This window comes from Cervus canadensis, chromosome 15 (genome assembly GCF_019320065.1).
Source record: "Cervus canadensis isolate Bull #8, Minnesota chromosome 15, ASM1932006v1, whole genome shotgun sequence".
Lineage (NCBI taxonomy): Eukaryota > Metazoa > Chordata > Mammalia > Artiodactyla > Cervidae > Cervus > Cervus canadensis.
The window spans coordinates 62,953,557-62,974,051 of NC_057400.1; the positions used below are offsets into that span (position 1 = coordinate 62,953,557).

The 20,495-nt window shown below is 35.8% G+C and overlaps 1 protein-coding gene across 2 annotated transcripts in view; it reads left to right on the forward strand.

The window, feature by feature from the left end:
- ZNF804A (zinc finger protein 804A) overlaps positions 1–20,495 on the forward strand; it is a 317,322-nt gene that overhangs the window by 238,771 nt on the left and 58,056 nt on the right. The window contains exon 2 of one of the 2 annotated variants that reach the window (XM_043488322.1): positions 17,239–17,382. In XM_043488322.1, the coding sequence (XP_043344257.1) occupies positions 17,239–17,382 (144 nt within the window). Of the gene's footprint in view, positions 1–17,238; positions 17,383–20,495 lie in introns of those variants that run through there. The other variant, XM_043488323.1, reaches the window with a different exon arrangement.

Below are 20,495 nucleotides of genomic sequence, written 5' to 3' on the forward strand. Positions count from 1 at the left end.
TCACCCTTTTCTTATGACAAATGTAATACTAGGCAGTATTTGTTAATTAATCTGCTTCTCTAATGGTTTGTGGCCTTAAGATCTCATTTCTACCTGGCAAATAAAAGCTGGCAAAAAGAATATGTTACCTATGCCTTGCAGTTCAGCTCCCACAGTCAAAATGGGGAGAAGTTCAGACTCTTCCATTACACAGTTCAAAAACTGTGTCTTTGATAACACAGTCATAACTCTCTTAACTCACTGGGGACATTCTTGGGCAAGTGTCTTATTTTTCTAAGATGAAGACCTAGCAATAAGTTAGCAGAATTTCTTTTAAAAAAATGAAACAATAAAAAAAGTACTTTATCAAGAAATTTTCAGGCATTTCATACCTTCTTTCTGCTCTATAACTATTTTCTCTTTTTTTAAACTTCTTTATAACTATTATGTAGTTTATTGACTGGATAAAAAAAAATCATCATTTTCTTGTTTACTTTTCTTGTAAGTTGACAAGAGGCAAAGTTTATTGGCCCTCTCTGCTTCACTTTAAGAGGAAAAGTTATTACCTGTGGTTGTTGGAATATTCAGGGGTACTGTTGAGGAGGAGAAGACCTCATAGTATAGGCATTTAGTAAATACTTGTTTAATGAGTAAATAACTGAGAACCATTTAGAACTCTGTAATAAGAAACAAATAATGACCTTTGCAAAATCCTTTTGCATGTCTAGATTTATGTTTTTCTCCTTAAAATAGATTGGGTCATGTAATAGTAATATCACAATTATTTGCTTGTCAAAAATTGCTTTCAGTGATTTTTCCTTCTAATTTAAAAACATAAAACTGTAAAAACATGCTGTACTGAGGACAACACATGAAGAACTTTTATAAAATGATACATTGATAAAAAAGGAAGATAGAACTTAAGCATATGAGCTATCATCCATTCAGTCTGCAGAAAAGGTTGAGTGCAACTGAACCCAAAGCTGAGGAAGCAGTTAGCTCCTCTCTGTTACTTTTCCTTCCTTTGAACTATAATTATTATGAAACATTTTCTGTCAGTTGACAACAGAATCAAATTAAACTTGAAACCATCATGAAAAAATTATTTTATATAATATGTATGTGTGTATGTATATGTGTGTGTGTGTATATATATATATATAATTATCTTAAGGCTACATATGCATTTTAAAAATTACCTTGAAGAAAGAAGTGTTGAGAGTTATATTACCCGCTCAGGTAGTTGTAATCATTTCCTTTTGCCAGTTTAAAACTTCTGAAGTCTTCCCGTTGTCTACAGAACAAAGATCTATATTATCAGGACGTACAGTCCTTCCGAGCCTTAGAGCAGGGTCGTCCCCAATTTTGTTTTCTGAGTATATCTTCACAAACTCTCTGGCAACTCTGAACAACTTGCTGTTCCCAGCACACTCCAGGAATTTTCAACTCCATGTCATAATTTCTTGTGACAAATGTTCTCTCTCTGAGTTGGAGTCTCTTCATTCTTTAGAGTTCTGTTTAATGCCATCTCCTCTTCATCCTTTCCTTATTTTCTTTCCTTGTTGAGTTAAGTGAGTGATTATTCTCTCACTTGTGGTCTAATAACAGTTATGCCGCAGTATTATAGCCATCTTTTGGGACTGTCTCTTACTCTACTAGTTTGCTGAGGAGGGAACAATTTGGTTTTATGTTTCCATTCCACACCTTCATTTGGTCTCACACACAGCAGGTACCTGAGGATTTTTTTGGTATTAAATTGAATTGCATACCTTCAGGCTTGTATATTAATGGTCAGGGCTTCAAAGCTGAGATAGCCAGGTATGGTTTTAAATCTTTTTTTTTTTTTTTTTATTAGTTGGAGGCTAATTACTTCACAACATTTCAGTGGGTTTTGTCATACATTGATATGAATCAGCCATAGAGTTACATGCTGCAACTCAGTACCTCTGAAATTTGGAAGAGCTGCTTAATCTCTTTGGGCCTCCCTCCCCTATTCTATAAATTAAGATTAAGAATATCAATCTTGTAGAATTTTCATAAGGAAAAATTCAGAAATGCCTAGCATGGCTCTTAGCACCCTATAGTTGTTCTTTTTTTTTTTTTAATTTAATTTATTTATTTATTTTACTTTACAACATTGTATTGTAGTTGTTCTTTACAATGGAATTATTTAGTAACAGTGAAATATCTCCTAAAGAAAGAGAACAAGGCTAGACAATGATTGACAGTGTGGAAGAGCCTGCACTTCCTGGGATGCCTGGTACTGAACACAAGGAGCTTCTTAACCAAAAGTAGCCACCCAGGCCTGAAATCCACCCATGTTCACAACGCTGGGAGAGTTGCTTGTGCACACGTGTAGTCACAGACACTGGGAGTGACTCATGGCCGGAGGGATGCAGAGTCAGTACTTTAGAGAGAAAAGTAACGTGGAGTTGATTGATAGTGGGACTTCATGATTAAAACCAGTGACTACATACATTGAATCTACAGAACTATTAGACAGAGTCCTCAAAGTAAGATTTGATAAACTCATTGTTTATAAATTATTTAAGTATAAATATATGATAGAATTGTATTATTAAAATCAATGTGAGTTTTGATCTTAGAATGGAACAGTTTTTTACCTATAGGTTTTGAAACACAGCTGCTGCTTCTTACCTTGGAGGAGGGGTATCTCCTCACGGCCAGCCCTCCTGACGTTGAACTTGGAGTAGCTCCTCTGGGCCCTCCAAAATTCTGAAAGAGATAGGAATACCAGACCACCTGACCTGCCTCTTGAGAAACCTATATGAAGGTCAAGAAGCAACAGTTAGAACTGGACATGGAACAACAGACTGGTTCCAAATAGGAAAAGGAGTACGTCAAGGCTGTATATTGTCACCCTGCTTATTTAACTTATATGCAGAGTACATCATGAGAAACGCTGGGCTGGAAGAAGCACAAACTTGAATCAAGATTGCTGGGAGAAATATCAATAACCTCAGATATGCAGATAACCCCACACTTATGGCAGAAAGTGAAGAGGAACTAAAAATCCTGTTGGTGAAAGTGAAAGAGGAGAGTGAAAAAGTTGGCTTAAAGCTCAACATTCAGAAAACTAAGATCATGGCATCTGGTCTCATCACCTCATGTTTAAAAAAATGGGGAGACAGTGGAAGCAGTGTCAGACTTTATTTTTCTGGGCTCCAAAATCACCGCAGATGGTAATTGCAGCCACGAAATTAAAAGACGCTTACTCCTTGGAAAGAAAGTTATGACTAACCTAGACAGCATATTAAAAAGCAGAGACATTACTTTGCCAACAAAGGTCCATCTAGTCAAGGCTATGGTTTTTCCAGTGGTCATGTATGGATGTGAGAGTTGGACTGTGAAGAAAGCTGAGCGCTAAAGTATTGAACTTTGAACTGTGCCAATTTTGAACTGTGGTGTTGGAGAAGACTCTTGAGAGTCCCTTGCAAGTCCTGGCAAGGAGATCCAACCAGTCCATCCTAAAGGAGATCAGTCCTGGGTGCTCACTGGAAGGACTGATGCTGAAGCTGAAACTCCAATCATTTGGTCACCTCATGTGAAGAGTTGACTCATTGGAAAAGTTTTCCTGATGCTGGGAGGGATTGGGGGCAGGAGGAGAAGGGGATGACAGAGGATGAGATGGTCGGATGGCATTACTGACTCAATGGACATGAGTTTGAGTAAACTCCGGGAGTTGGTGATGGACAGGGAGGCCTGGCGTGCTGCGATTCATGGGGTCGCAAAGTGTCGGACACGACTGAATGGCTGAACTGACTTTGTAACACAGGCTCTCACCATCTCTTGCTTGAGCAATTGTAAGAGTGTGTTAACAAGCTTCTCTATTCCCAATTTCTCTTTTTAATTATCATAAGTAACCAAACAGCTGCCGGGTCCTTCCTGTGCCACAGACTTTGTGATCACACTTTTACTTTCTCTTCATGCTTTCTCTTTTAAGCACTCTGCCTAGTGCTTTAAGTCCTGTTAATAATACCCTGCTTTTGTTCCCTGACCTCATCAAGTTTGTTCAAACCTCTGTGACTATGTACATTGTATCTCTTTTTCTGGGAACATATTCAGACATTTCTTTTCTTGGATAATTGCTACTGCTTCTTTACAGCTCAGTTCACTTGTCACCTTCCCCAGAAGCCTCACTTGACCCTAAAGTACTCCAAAGGGTCCTGTGAAATCTTTACAGAGCATTTACTAGGTTGACACCATCTCTTCATGTGGCCCTCTAGCTCACTAGCTCTTGTATTCCTCTACTCCAGGAACGCTGTTTATCCTTCTTCATAAGCAAATAATCCATCTAGCATACTGCATGGTAAACAATAGGTCAGGCACAGAACTGGGTACTGTGTGTCATGAATAGTATAGCTTCTGAGGTGACATACCTAATTTAGTCTCCAAATTGTAACATATTTTCGAGCCTTGTGCGTTCAGTTGCTCAGTAATGTCTAACACTTTGCAACCCTTTGGACTGTAGCTCTCCAGGCTCCTCTGTCTGTGGAATTATCTAGGCAAGAGTACTGGAGTGGGTTACCATTTCCTCCTCCAAGGGGTCTTCTTCACTCAGGGAGGAACCCATGTTTCCTGTGTCTCCTGCATTGCAGGCAGATTCTTTACCACGGAGCCATCAGTGCTTCCATTTCCAGCCTTAGTCTGACTTATTTTAATACTTGTTATGGTTGCATCAGATATGATAGTTTATTTTCTTTTAGAAATAGTTTTCACGTTTCATATTTACTACCATTCTCATATTTTTTCAGACTTTTATGATTTTTCAGTCTGATAGTCTTGATATTTAAAAAGAGAAGGTTAAAATTGTTTGTGGCACATACTGATATAAGAAGAGATACATTCTTCCTAGTGATTTGTTCCTAAAGACAGAGAGAGACAGACAGAGCAAGGTTAGCAATTATCTACAGAAAGATTTAAATGCTGTAAATTAGAAAAAAAGACAAAAATAGTCTGAAGAAAAATATTATGCACTTTTCATGCAGAATTTACTTGTAAATACTTAATTGTACTTGAATGTCATCTCTGTGTTAAAAAAAAAAGCTGTAGATGAAAGCTCAGATCATATTTTACAAGATATGAAAGCATTTCCACACTTACTACGTGCTTGGAGCATCTGACTCTGCTCTAATCCACAGCAGAGCCTCCACAGTGGCTTTGATCATGACAGGAGTGATTACCCTTAGTGTGATCACTAGGGCCTTTGGGAACCTGCCTGGGGAAGAACAGCAGGAAAAGGCTGCTCACACGGCCCAGTGGGCAGAGGAGCCCGGGCAGCAGGCATTTCTGGAGGCAGGCCTCGGTAATGGAGAAAAAGAACATGCATGGGCACATAGGAGTTTCTCTCTGGGGAGTATTTGCAGGGAGTCAGGGATACTGAAACAGCAGGTAGGAGTTTAAAACAAAAATACTTTTTTATTATTGTCCTAATCCCATTTTTAGCTCTAAAGCACAGTCATTTGGACAATCATGAATTGTGCTGTTTTTGTTTTTATAACTCGTCATCAGCTTCTATCTTTATAACACAACAGTGAAGCCAAGCTTCCTATGTACAAATTTCCTATGTACTGATTTTGCCACCCATTAACTGTCCAACCTCGGGCAGCTTCTTAAATTCTCTGTGCCCCTGTGCCTAAGAAGACCGACCACATTAAGTTGTAAAAATTACATGATGTGAAATACATGAAGTATCCTGAAATGAGGCTGGCATGCAGTACATATTGTAGAAATATTCAGTTATTAGTATTGTCATTACTTATTCTGAAGATATCTCCAGAAAGTTTCTTTTTTTTTGGTAATAGAATTTTTCTTCCAGAAAATCATATCAATGAAGAGAATATTCCAGAATATATAGGTTCATTTCCTCATCAAATATAATTTAGAATATTTTGATATTCTTTCTCTTTGCCTTACTCAAATCTTTTGTCCTAGCATGAGTATGAACCCTATAGATATCTTTATCAAATTGCAGCCATAAATAGCAGCCTGGGATTTTTAAGCAGAGATATCATCTCATTGGTAGAAAAATTTCAATATTAACTAGTGAATTCACTATTTGTTCTTAAAATGCACTTGTATTATATTTTCTAGAAACTGAATATATCAAAAACTTTGTTTGCAAAGTATTTCCTTTATATTGGAAAACTAGAGTATAAGTTTTATCCAGTGATGTGATCAGGTCACCTGGTTATGGGTTTCATGTAGGTTATGTGGTCACTTCCTTCCCTGTTCCTTACATTGTTCAGAGCCTCAGTCACTGAAGAATCATATCTTTCTCATTTCATTATTCAAACTAGCATTCTCATAGTTTTAAGTATATATGTTCACTAAGTAATTCTAGTAGTATTAAATGTTTTACATCATCATATGTTTAAATTTTAGCTAAATTTATATTTTAACAAAATAGACTTTCTCCCTAAAATTTTAATGTCTTTTAAAATATGTATTTCTCATGTTTCTTTTTGCTGGGTTAATTATTTTAGGCGGCTATTGATTTCTCCTAACAGAAAACAATGTCAGGCATGGAAAGAAAGTTCATAGGTAGCTCAGCAAGAGTCAACAAAATGTCAGACTCCCCATCACATGCTATAGGATTGCAGGCCAATTATTCTTACCCTGCTAGTTTTGTTTTCGTCATATGTAAAATGGGGCTAATAGTATTCATCTGAGGATTAATATTGTCAGGCCTGAGATAATTTACACGTAGTGCTCATTTGAAGTAATCAATATGTGTTAGTGTTCTTACCTTCTTCATTGTGTCTTCTCCACCCAAATTTTAGTTCTAAGTTTTTCAAGTTAAAATGCTGCTCTTTGCAAAATGTCCCTTTTCTTTCGGATACCTGAAACATATGATTATTTTCAAATGGGCTTTCCCTGCTGTGCTAACAATGTATCAAACACACAGAATATCACTCCCATTTGGAGTTCAAGACAAAGCAGAATTAACCACAGGTTCAGAGCCTGCAGGCACTAATGGGAGGGACAGCAGGTCTCCATGTATTATTCCTCTTATTATGGAAGCTATGGTTGCATTATGATCTTCGCAAGGCATCTGGGGAACTCCTCCGATGCGACACCTACAGTGTCATGCTTGCTTTTTGAGAAAATATTTTCTAAAAATGCATAAGGCTAAAAGTTTCGGGGACTATTATTTTACCTTATTTTCTTCTCAGCAAGACAATTTCATTTTGTAGCCAGGAAATGAAAAGAAAAGGGGGAAAAGGAGAGAAAACTCTTTGACTTTAGGAAGAAGTAGAGCTAGTCTAAAATTAATTGAAAATCCACCTTTTCCTTTTCATTCCAAAAATCTGCAGTTTATGCCTATCTGTATGCAATATACACACACTCTTAGGTGCTCTTATTTCCTCTTTTCCATGCGGCCATCTTTTAAAGTAATACATAGGTTAACACAAATATATGCAAAACTTCTTAGATCTTCTATTCTCAAAATGCAGTATGAGAAAATACACAAATTTCTCATCTAATTCAAAAGAATTAAATATACCGTCTTGGTCTCTAAATAGCCTTGTTGAATGTTGTTGTGGACACTTCCAGTTCAAGTTATTAGAGGGAAACTGGATATCTGTATTGGTAGTAGAAGCTTCAAGAGCACTTGGAATTTTAAAATGTTTATTATTTCCTTTCAATTTTATTATTACGTAATAAAATCATAGTTCTGACCTTTTTGATCTATTCTATAATGATATGTTTAAAGTAGCTAACAATGAAAACAGAATAAACTGATGTAGAGGAAAACATAATTGGATGAAATTAAGTCTAAATAACAGAAAATATTAAATAACTAATGTCTAGCTCTAGGGAATCTAGATTACAATCTTACAAATTATCCTTCAGAAAATTATAGTATAAGAAGCATTGAATTTTGCACAGGTACTTAGTTAGCAAGAGTTATAAGTATTAATTATATTAGAAAAATAATATGTGCATTTTGGGTATTTCAAGCATAGTTTTTCCATCCACTCAAACAGTGCACACCACCAAAGTCACGATTCAAGTCTATAAACAATAACTGATATGTACAACCTCCAAAAATATAGTTAGTTCATTCATTCACTTATTAAACAACCTTTCTTAAAATCTATTTGTTCTAGTCGTTCTTTAGGCATTGGGGATATAGCAATAAACAGACTATAAATACCTTGCCTTTATAGAATGTATAATAGTGAGAAATTACAACAGATATTTCATGTAATTATAAGTAGTGAGTATATACATATCTATGTGTGTGTGTGTTTCTATTTGCATACATTTGTTTATAATATAGGTAACAGTGTTTTCTGTATATAGTGTCAGGTGTAAATGTCCTCTGAAAACTGCCATGGGGCAATACTTAAGGGGATTTGTTGGATAAATAGCTTTGGTCCCTGATGTTATGAATACAAAACTCCCAGTTTTGTGCTCTCCACTAGGGTCCAGGGTTTCCAACGTGAACAAGCTTCATTTGCCCCTGTAGCAACTTCCCTCAGTCTTTTTTTTTTTTTTTGTATAATAGTGAATATAATCACATATTTTATTACAGAATATTTGCAGATGATCTATTTCCTTCTAATTCATTGAGATTCATGTTTAGCTTATGAATGAGCAGAGCTCACATTGCATTCAATATTTATTCATTCAACCAATATTTTGAACGGTTACTACATGCTGAGCATAATGGGCATAACACTTTCATTCAAAATCCTTAATGATACAGTTTTGCACTGATCTTTTTTTTTTTCAATTATTTTTATTAGTTGGAGGCTAATTACTTTACAGTATTGTAGTGGTTTTTGCCATACATTGATTATCCCTTTTCTTTATCATGGGTCTTTAGAGCAGGTTTCTTGTACATGGTAGCCTGTTTTTTATGCAGTTTTTTTCTTTTAATTGATGTAATTAAAGTGATTTTTTTATACAATTGATGTAATAACTGCCATGTTTGTCTTTGTTTTCTATTTGTTAAATTTATTCTTTGTTTCTCTCTCTTTTGGCCTTTTTTCTGCCTTCTCAAGTTTTTAATTAAGCTATTAAACAATGTATATTATTCGATTTTATCTCTTCCCTTAGTGTATCAATTATACTTCACTTTAATACCTTTTTAGTGGTCTGTCTGGAGCTTATAACATGCATTCTAACTAATCCAAGTCCAGTGTCATATATCACTATACAGGTAGTGTAGATGCCCTTTAGAGAGTATTCCTTTACCCCAGGGCTTTCTTTTTTTTAATTAAAGTTTATTGAAATATGGCTGCTTTACAATGTTGTGTTAGGATCTATTGTACAGAAAAATGCATCAGCTGGGTGTATGCATGTATCCCCTCTGTTTTGGACTTCCTTCCCGTTCCGATCACCACAGATCACTGAGTAGAGTGTCCTGTGCTATAGAGCAGGCTTCCCCGATGGCGCTGCATTGCAGGATTTGATCCCTGGATTGGGAAGATCCCTTAGAGGAGGAAGTGGCGACCCACTCCAGTATTCTTGCCTGAAAAATCCTACGGACAGAGGAGCCTGGCGGGCTAGAGTCCAAAGGGTTGCAAAGAGTCAGACATGACTGAGCTACTGAGCACACATTCTCCTTTCTGACATTGCTGTGACTCATTTTGCTTACTTATATGTTGTAACTACCCAGTTCATTGATGGTATTGTTGTTTTAAACAAAGTTAACTTTTTAGATGTTTGGGTATATCTATCTTACATTAATTTATTCCTTCTCCAGCTTTTCCTATATTCTTTTCTTTCTGAAGAAGAAAAGAATTACTTACAGGCAAGATCCATTGATGATGATTTGGTTAATATATCTGATAAAGGCTAAATCTGACGATTTTCTCTTTGTCTTTCCGTTGTATAAATATGATATGTCTAGGTGTTTGTTGTTGTACTATTTATATCCTTTTAATGTTCTCTGAGCTTCCTAGGTCTGTTATTTGGCATCTCTATTAATAAGGAACTTTTCAGCCAATTTTCTTCAAATATTTCTTCCACTGCGTTCTCTTTTCTCCTTCTGGTATTTAAAAAAAATTTATTATACCTTGTGATATTATCCCATATTTCTTGTACATTCTTCTGTTCTGGCTTCTTCTTTCCTTCCTTCATCCTTAAATTTCAGTTTGTTTAAGATTTTGTTGGCACACATCTTCAATTTCATTTTCCTCAGCTGTACCATGACTATGGATGAGTCCCCTGAAAGTATTCTTCATTTCAGTTAGAATGTTTTTCTTATTTCCAGCATTTTTCTTAATTCCTTCTTGGAATTTCCACTTCTTTGTTTACATAGTCTGTTTACTCTTGCATGTACCCTGTCTCTCCCATGCTGTTAATATAGCCTTCAGTCTCCAGTGCCCAAAGGTGTTCTGTAACTCTTTTCTTCCTGAGTAAACTTTCTCATCCTAAATTTAAAGCGAAAGATAAAAGAAGAAAGAACGGAATAAAGTGTTCCTCTTATAGAAGGATGATAAGGGAAGTCATCTTTGAGGAAAGAACATTTTAGCAGAGATCAGCAAGAAGCGAATGAGTGTTTGATGCAAGTGTCTGGTATGAGAACATTCAAGGGAAAGTAAGTGATAAGTCCAAGGGTCAAAGCGATTGTATAATTAAAGTTTCAAAAACCTTAAGGAAATAAGGGTAGCTAAAGCAAAGTACCTACAGCCATGAAATTAAAAGATGCTTGCTCCTTGGAAGAAAAGCTATGGCCAACCTAGATAGCATATTAAAAAGCAGAGACATTACTTTGCCAACAAATGTCCATCTAGTCAAAGCTATAATTTTCCCAGTAGTCATGTGTGGATGTGAGAGTTGGACTATAAAGAAAGCTGAGCGCCAACGAATTGATGCTTTTGAACTGTGGTGTTAGAGAAGACTCTTGAGAGTCCTTGGACTGCAAGAAGATCCAACCATCCTTTAGGATGGCCTAAAGGAAATCAGTCCTGAATATTCATTGGAAGAACTGATGATGAAGCTGACACTCTAATATTTTGCCCACCTAAGGCGAAGAACTTACTCATTTGAAAAGACCCTGATGCTAGGAAAGATTGAAGGTGGGAAGAGAAGGGGACAACAGAGGATGAGACGGTTGGATGGCATCACTGACTCAATGGACATGAGTATGAGCAAGCTCCAGGACTTTGTGATGGACAGGGAAGCCTGGTGTGCTGCAGTCCATGGGGTCACAAAGAGTCGGACACAACTGGATGACTGAACTGAAGTGAACTGAAAGCAAAGTAAGAGAGAGAGAGAGAGAGAGAGAGAATGATAGAAATTGATGACAAAGACATAGTGCAAGTAACAGGTGCAGTAGGACTTGTGGGTCATTGTAAAAGCATTTATTCTAATAATGATGATGGGCTATTAGAGAGTTTTGAGCTGAAATATGGTATCATCTTATATTATTCTAGAAAATGTGTCTTGTCAGAAAGACATTCATAGGAAATACCAGATAACTGATAATCTTCTCCCAGTTCATCTTAAAATCAAACCCAGGACAAAGGCTTCTATGCAACTAGTTATTTATTTTTTATTTTAACTTTTCATTTTATATTAGAGTATAGCCAATTAGCAATGTTCTGATAGTTTCAGGTGAAGAGCAAAGGGACTCAGTCATATATGTATATATACATGTATCCATTCTCCTGAGAGCTGGACTATAAAGATAGCTGAGCACTGAAAAATTGATCCTTTTGAACTGTGGTGTTGGAGAAGACTCTTGAGAGTCCCTTGGACTGCAAGGAGATCCAATCAGACCACCCTAAAAGAGATCAGTCCTGAATATTCATTGGAAGGACAGATGTTGAAGCTGAAACTCCAATACTTTGACCAGCTGATATGAAGAACTGACTCCTTACAAAAGACCCTGATGCTGGGAAAGATGAAGGCAGGAGAAGGGAACAACAGAGGATGAGATGGTTGGATGGCATCACCGGCTCAATGGACATGAGTTTGAGTAAACTTTGGGCTTTGGTGATGGACAGGGAGGCCTGGTGTGCTACAGTCCATGCGGTCGTAAAGAGTCAGACACGACTGAGTGACTGAACTGAACTGATTTTCCCCAAACCCTCCCCCCATGCAGGCTATCATGTAACTTTGAGCGGAGTTCCCTGTGCTATACCGTAAGTTCTTGTTGGTTATCCATTTCTAATATAGCAGTGTATACACGTCGATCTCAAACTTCTTAAGCTCCCTTTCCCCCTATCCTTCTCCTCTGAGACAAGTACTTATTTACTTCAGACATGAGCCCAGGAAGCAGAAGTGAAGTTCCGCAAAGGTAGAACAGGTAAGGAAAGCTAATATAAGGATATACTTACTGTTTGTCACTAGTACAAACAGATAGTAACTGGTGCTCCTTCCCACTGGGAATCTCTGTGGAATTTTAGAAATGTGTCTCAAAAATATCTGTCTGGTAGATAAAAGGGGAAATAATTTATCCTTGAGTTCTTACTGTCCACAAAGGTCAAGGGTGGACCTGTATGGTGTTAACTGCTCAACATTCCTGGGTTGTACATTTGTTAGTGCTAAGAGGGAATCTGCAAGCTCCCATATCGTGAGTCAGAGAAGCCACTGGATGGTAAGTGATGCCTCAATGCAGCCTGGGGCCAACTGCAGCCAAGTGGTACTACAGAAGGCTGCTGGAGACTGTTTCAGAACCTGTCACTTTGGTAATAGCTGGGACAAGAGATATGGCCCAGAAGATGTGCAGTATTTTACAAAATGTGTAGACTATAGATTTTCTGATGAAACGCCTTCTATCAAATATGCTCTTAAACTAGAACAGTTTTGTGACCTCTTCCCTGGTTAATGTTTTCATTACAATCAAATTTTAGCAAAGACTTTCTCTCTCTTTAGAGAACCTATAGTGAAATTTATGCTGCGTATAAGTGTTAATTACATACAAATATTTTTTAGTATTGAAAATAATTATATACTAACAGTGCCCAATCTATTTATACCTTCATAACTTTAGCTACTTTAAATAGAGCATTCCTGGCAGAAATCTTGGATGTAATATATGATCACAACTATTATTTTGCAATGATAATTTATATATTATTTGCTGTTAGCTCTGAAGATGTCCCCCAAATGATTGGATACTGAAAGCCCAAACATGAACACAGCTACTTTAATAACAGTATATCTCTCAGGGCTGCTCGTTTTTGTTATATTTATTTTTTATGCACATGTTAATAAAAAAGGACAATGCTGATATTCTTTATTATTATTTGTCATGTGTCTGCTAGCCCTGGGCTCTGTTATAACCTCTGGAGATAGCACAGTCAACAAAGCAGGAGTGAATCCCTCTCCTGGAGCTGACATTCTTCAGGGAAGGTTACTGATGTCATTGAGTTATGGTTAACTCTTAAGTGGGGCTGAATAACATTTGACACCATGTGTTGTGCTGAAGCCAACATAAGTTGCATCATTTTGGAAAAGAAAGGTTTTCCCTTCAAAGTCCTACTGGGTACTATTTATTTGTACTATAGGGTAGGTGGAATGACCCTGCGACTCTAGATAAACTGTTAACTTGTTTCAATTTGCTGTCCTGCAAAAAGCATTGCCCTGCAGAGTTGCTATGGTTGCATGCGAAAAGATTCTTGATTTTGTAAGTTGGGAATTATATGCTGCTTCCCTGAAAATAAGGATTCAACTTTTACTGTTTTTAGATAATATGTAAACTGTGAAGAGTTTGGATGACTTGATAGCTACAAGAATTCATCCTTTCTCCACTTTCTACCATCATACTTAGTGGGGCATTAGGAAATGTGTACATTGTTGAATAGAAAGTGTTTGCCAGATAGAGGGGGGAGTTTGGGTTTGAGGGGGGAATATGAGTAGCTGTGTTCCTCTTTCATTTTATTCAATGTATTCTTAACTTATGCAGGGAGGTAGCTGTGTTGAATGTCTATATGTTATGCTTTATGATACCTCTTTCAATACCATCCACACTGGAGAAGGAGAGGGGTCATTGGTACGGGGCATGTCAACCTAATGAAGGCTGATTTTGTCTACATATATGCTTACATGTTTTTTTCTAGATACTGGAAGCCTTGTTTCCCATGCTCCTTCTCCCATTTGCACACACAGCAGCTATCCTTTCCTCATCTTCCAAGATCCATCAGTTTACATACATTTTTAAAAATCTATAATCAATGAAAGTGCATATGACTCTTTTCCCTTATGACACATTCCATAACCAGTCATTCTATTCTACTGATGTTTTGTAGAACACAGCCCTGACTTCTTCCTGAAGTTTATATCAAGTTGAAAGTTCTAGCCTAAAAATATTTCTTACTGTGAAACTGTTTGCAACCTTAACTTCAGCTATTATCCTGTTGCTTTTAACATCTTAGAGGAAGATACAGAGATAAAGCAAGAGAACAAACATATGCCAAAATGTTAACAATGATTTTATTAAAGAGAAGGCCTTATAAAAGTTTATTGTCATCCTCTTGTGATGTTTCTATAGTTCTGAATGTTTTAGAAAATGTAAGGTATAATCAAAAAAAAATTCTGAAAGCTAAAATAATATGAGGAATAAAACAAAGAGAGGCAGGACATATAGCATGAAAGAGACTAAGAATCATACCAGATGAAGGTAATGCATGGGCCTTATTTGAATCTTGTTTTGAACAAACTGTTTTAAAATATTAGACAATTGCAGTTATGTGAACACACTGACTGGCTATATGATGATAGTAAGAATTGAATGTAGGGTTTTTTTTTGTTTGTTTGTTTTAGATCTGATATGGGTTTCATGATTTTTTTTTAATTCTTCTATTTTAAACATACACACTGAAAGATTAACAGATAATATACTATGAATTAAGGACTGTCCTTAAAAATTATCTGAAGCAGGGGCAAGGATAAGAGGTAGGAGTGGATAGAATGAAACAAGATTGGCCCTAAGTTACAGATAATTGTTGAAGCCGAGTGGTGGGTATGTGGGAGCTCTTATATTGTTCTCTCTCCTTTATTTTCTGCTTAAAAGTTTAAACATAACGAAGTGCTATGGATCAGATTTTTTGTGCTCAAATATTAGCTGCACATTTATTTGTTATATATCATTAAGCTAGATATTTAACTTTCCTTTACTTTAGTACTTTCACCTGTAAAATGAGGAAATGTCTAGAATGCACATGTTTATCATTTTAATCATGATTGAATGAGTTAATATATCCAAACCTTAATCAGCAACTGATCCTAAAAAAAGTACTGAATAAATCTTGACTATTATTTTTAGATTTGTTTTCCTCTTTCAAATCTAGGCTAAGGCTTATACTTTTGAAGAATGCAATTTAACCTAAGAATCTTGGTATGCTTTACTCAGATTTCCCATTTTTGAGGAAAGAAAAATTAGGAAAAAGTATTGCTTCTCTGGAAAATCATCAGTCTTAGGAAGGAAAAAACAACACCATAATAAGAAATAACCAAAAATTTAGACAGAGGAAGTAGCTTAACTGTAATTATGATTAATAAGGAAAATCTACTAGCTTGCAAAGAAATTGCTGTTCAAAAATATTGTTTTGAAAGTTAATTCTGCTTTGAACCAGACTGTTGCCATTATAATATTAACACAACTCATATTGATTAGAATTTTATCTCTGCTTTGCACACTTTTGCCATGAAATCATGGTACTTAATTTTTGTTTCATTTAAATTGGATGAACCACAAAGTATTATTTTGAAGATTTTGTAAAAATTCAGTAAGCAGTTTAGATCTGTATAAGTCATTTTAATCACTTTAAACTAACTTAAAAAAAAAACATATTGGATGCAATCAAAAAGAATAATGGGGAATATTTCTGAAATCTGCTGGAAAATGGTAAATTATTCAAATTGACAACTCATATATGAACAATTCGAATGATTTTGCAATTTATTATCTCTTGCTGTGAAGTTGATAAAATTAATCAAACATAATGACAAATCACTGTCTTTAAGAAAGAGGACTTATGTATATACAGATTATGGCAGATGTATTATGCATTGCTACAAGACATACTACAAGTTATACCTATGAATGATGGTGAACATTTTGAAATGATGCTTATACAAATATATAGCAAAATAAGGTAACAAACATATTAATCACTCGTGAAATTACAATTAGTAAAACACTTTCAAATTTTTTAGAATTTAAATATTCAAACTATGAGTTCTTCTAGCTTGTATATTTAGTGAGAGGATTACTGCCACTGACATAGAAAAGATTGTGTCATTTCATCTCCACGTCCTAGTGCCCGAGGGAGTGTAGCACATAAGAGGCTTGAATGTATAGTTGTTTTGAATTTAAATAAATTGAACATGAGGCAATCTGTAAATTAGAAACAAATATATTCTATGGTAGGGATTGAAGTGTAGGTCTTCCTTATATCAGTACTTCAGGGAAAGACTTGGACAGTGTTTCAACATGCAATGTTTATTCATGTCTGACATCATTAACATTTAAGGAAGCATGAAATAGCAAGTAAATTTAGATTTAAGAAAACCTAAGTGCTACAAACATTTTCCTGTTTTATGTTTTGTAAATGAAAGCTAATGATAACTCAATGCATTTTTCATATTTTTAGGAGTTTGATTGTATAGTGATCTTTATTACTATCAGCATGATGAAAGCAATCTGTTTATACAGTTTAATTCTTTTTAGTTTAGGTAAATAACTTGCAGGAATGAATTTCATTTTCCAAAGACTAGTGAATTTTAAAAGTGCAACCTAAACTGATGTGGGTCAAGATGAAAACATTAGTCAAATGAAATCTACTTGGGATGAACAAGTTGCTGTACAGATATTTAGGGAAGCAAACAAAAATACGAAGCTTGAATATTTGCACACCAATATGGAGAACATATTTTCGATGTTCAAAATTTAGAAGTTTTATGTTAAGTAAACATAGACAGTTTAGATAGAACTTGACAGTTGAATTAACAGTTATATGAGTTTCATATTTTTTCTGTGCTAACATAGCATAGGAAATTGTTAAAGCAAGGGCTTCTATTTCTTCTGTGATTTGTTTTCCTTCTCCATATTTCTATATTCTTTCCATTATTTATTTTGATTTCTTCTGTTAATCTTTAATTTTCTTTAACTGATAATTTCTTCTAATTTGCTTTGCTGCTATTTGCTTTATATATCTCTTTGTCTGTGATGTTATTTTTAATTCTAATGACTATACTAAGCTGTCGACTGTAAGAAGGAAGGAACCTCAGAGGAAAACTAATTGCTTCCTTCTTCAAAATTTTATTTTTCAGGATTATGCTGAGAAGGAGAACACCATAGCCAAAGCGCTGGAAGATCTGAAGGCCAATTTTTACTGTGAACTCTGTGACAAGCAGTACTACAAGCATCAGGAATTTGATAATCACATTAATTCATATGACCATGCTCACAAGCAGGTAAGAAAGAGGTGTCAAAAAACCTCTAATATTTCTGAACTTTTGTAATAACTTGAATTATGTAGGCTGTATGAATCTAATATATTTATCTTGCTATGCAATTTTTAAAGAGGCGAGCCTGCAGTGATAATTTAATGACTTACATAAAAGACATTAAAAAAAAACAACCACCAAAAGTCAAGTCTGAAATAAATAACCAATATAAAGAAATGCCATTTAGTTGCCTTTCAGTGATTGATAGTAGTTTGAAAATTGTATTCTTCAGGTGGTGATCCTTTAAATAATTTCAGTTCACTTCAGTTCAGTCGCTCAGTCGTGTCCAGCTCTTTGCGACTCCATGAATTGCAGCACGCCAGCCCTCCCTGTCCGTCACCAACTCCCGGAGTCCACCCAAACCCATGTCCATTGAGTCGGTGATGCCATCCAACCATCTTATCCTCTGTTGTCCCCTTCTTCTCTTGCCCCCAATCCTTCCCAGCATTGGGGTCTTTTCCAATGAATCAACTCTTCGCATCAGGTGGCCAAAGTACTGTAGTTTCAGCATCAGCATCAGTCCTTCCAATGAACACCCAGGACTGATCTCCTTTAGGATGGACTGTTTGGATCTCCTTGCAGTCCAAGGAACTCTCAAGAGTCTTCTCCAACACCACAGTGCAAAAGCATCAATATTTTGGCACTCAGCTTTCTTCACAGTCCAACTCTCACATTCATACATGACCACTGGAAAAACCACAGCCTTGATTAGATGGACATTTGTTGACAAAGTAATGTCTCTGCTTTTTAATATGCTATCTAGGTTGGTCATAACTTCTCTTCCAAGGAGTAAGTGTCTTAATTTCATGGCTGCAATCACCATCTGCAGTGATTTTGGAGCCCCCAAAGATAAAGTCTGACATTGTTTCCACTGTTCCCCCATCTATTTGCCATGAAGTGATGGGACCAGATGCCATGATCTTAGTTTTCTGAATGTTGATCTTTAAGCCAACTTTTTCACTCTCTTCCTTCACTGTCATCAAGAGGCTTTTTAGTTCCTCTTCACTTTGTGCCATAAGGGTGGTGTCATCTGCATATCTGAAGTTATTGACATTTCTCCCAGCAATCTTGATTCCAGCTTGTGCTTTTTCCAGCCCAGCGTTTCTCATGATGTACCCTGCACATAAGTTAAATAAGCAGGGTGACAATATACAGCCTTGAGGTACTCCTTTTCCTATTTGGAACCAGTCTGTCACCCTAGTTTAATTTTTAATAAAGTCCTTATTTAAATAATAAATAGCATGATTACAATAGATATGTTTATTGAACAGCAGTAACTTTTTGGTTACATTTTAAAAAGATGAAAGATTAAGAGAAATGTCATAGAAAGCCTGATCCTTCATGTTAGTTATTTATTTACCCAAACTCAGAAATGTCAAAGAGAACTTTTTAAAAAGTCTAAAAGATCACATACTTAGCATGTACATTTTATGCTTGAGGAAATTATGTAAGCATACATTTTATTATGTAGCAAGTGCACTTAAGAGGCCAGGCAAGCTCCATCATGAACTTCTGGTAAGGACTAAACTTCTTACCTTTTTTTTTGTCATCTCAGGCCTCCATTTTTGCATCTATATACAGAAAGTTTAAACCAGATGACTTCACTAGCCTTTCTAGATCTAAATTTTTGCATCAAATACAACACGTAGTTAAAACGTATGTGCTCGTCATACATAACCATACACACTCCATTCTCACGTCCACATTTTTCTAAATGATTCTCTCATGTAAAAATTTATTAGAAGATTTTCACTGAAGTTGTTCTTCTGAATTCTAGTCATTGAATTTTTTTTTAAGTGTAAAACTCACTATCAGGTAAAAAAGAAAGGTTTTCCTATAAACCCTTTTACCTGTTCATCTGCCCGAAACCAAAGCCACACTGTGTCTGTCTTCTCACCTGGCAGCTGTGGGCAATTCAGAGTTATTTTCACTGTAAGAGATTTGTCACGCTGATGCTATGAAAAGATAGAAAAGGGAATGATTGCCCTATTGCTGCTGCCCCTCAAACATTTTGATTTTTACTTTACCGGTTTTAGTGGGGTTGAAATATCTCTCAAAAGGCATCAAAGTGACCTTCACCCAGCAAGTCAAGATTCTGTGCCTTATGGCCTGCTGTTTCATTCTGCTCCAGAGGAAGTCACTGTCAGGTCAGATTGTTGGAATTTGCTGTCCTGCAGGGACTTACGAGTGCTATAAAAATGGAGCCGCTTTGTTCTCAAATCTGAACGTTTACTAATCATTTAAGCTTCTGTTCAGTAATGTGACACTTGAGAAAAAAAAAAAAAACACTTCATGATATTTGGGTGTCAATTTCTGTTTGCAAAATAATATCGAAAGGTTAGTAAGAAGATATAAGATACAGGTAAAGCAATTCATGATTCAGTCCTTTCACACATCCTTCCTGGAATTCTTCCTGTGGGGTGTTTTCAATATAACTGCACTTATTTTTAACCATTTGGAGTATCAGAACAAAGGAAAGATTTGAAAGTTCCTTCTACAGAGCATCTTCACTGCCCCAAATGACTGCCCCAAGAGAAGGATACACATATTTCTTCATCTTCATTGAACTGTACTGTCTTGACATGTCATATTCAAAGCCATTCTTTGAATAGAATTAAACTGAAAGTTTTGTCCTTTCTTGACTCCGTGCCAGACTGTATAAAATACTCATTTCTAGTATCTGAACTAATGCCATTGTCCTACACTTTCCCTAGTGGAGTTCAGTCTCTTTCTCTCCTGTTTTCCACCATCTATTATGTGGCTGTCTGTCTGTTGAGTCAGTTAATGTTCAGGGTAGGTGAAAAATACTACAATTTTAAGCAAAGGTTTCTGCTCCATGTCACCTAGATATAATTATGCCATAAAGAGTTAAAAAAAAAAAAAAGTAGGATACAGTAGAGAAATGCACCTAAAATAATCACACATTTATAAGCAGTGATTTCAATCATGTTTAAAAACTAAAATGTACCTAAATATTAACTTTCATGCATACCTATATTTAAGGATAAAATGAACTATTACATTTAGAAATCACCAAATAATATCATGAACATAAGTCAATTTCAATATATTGATAATCT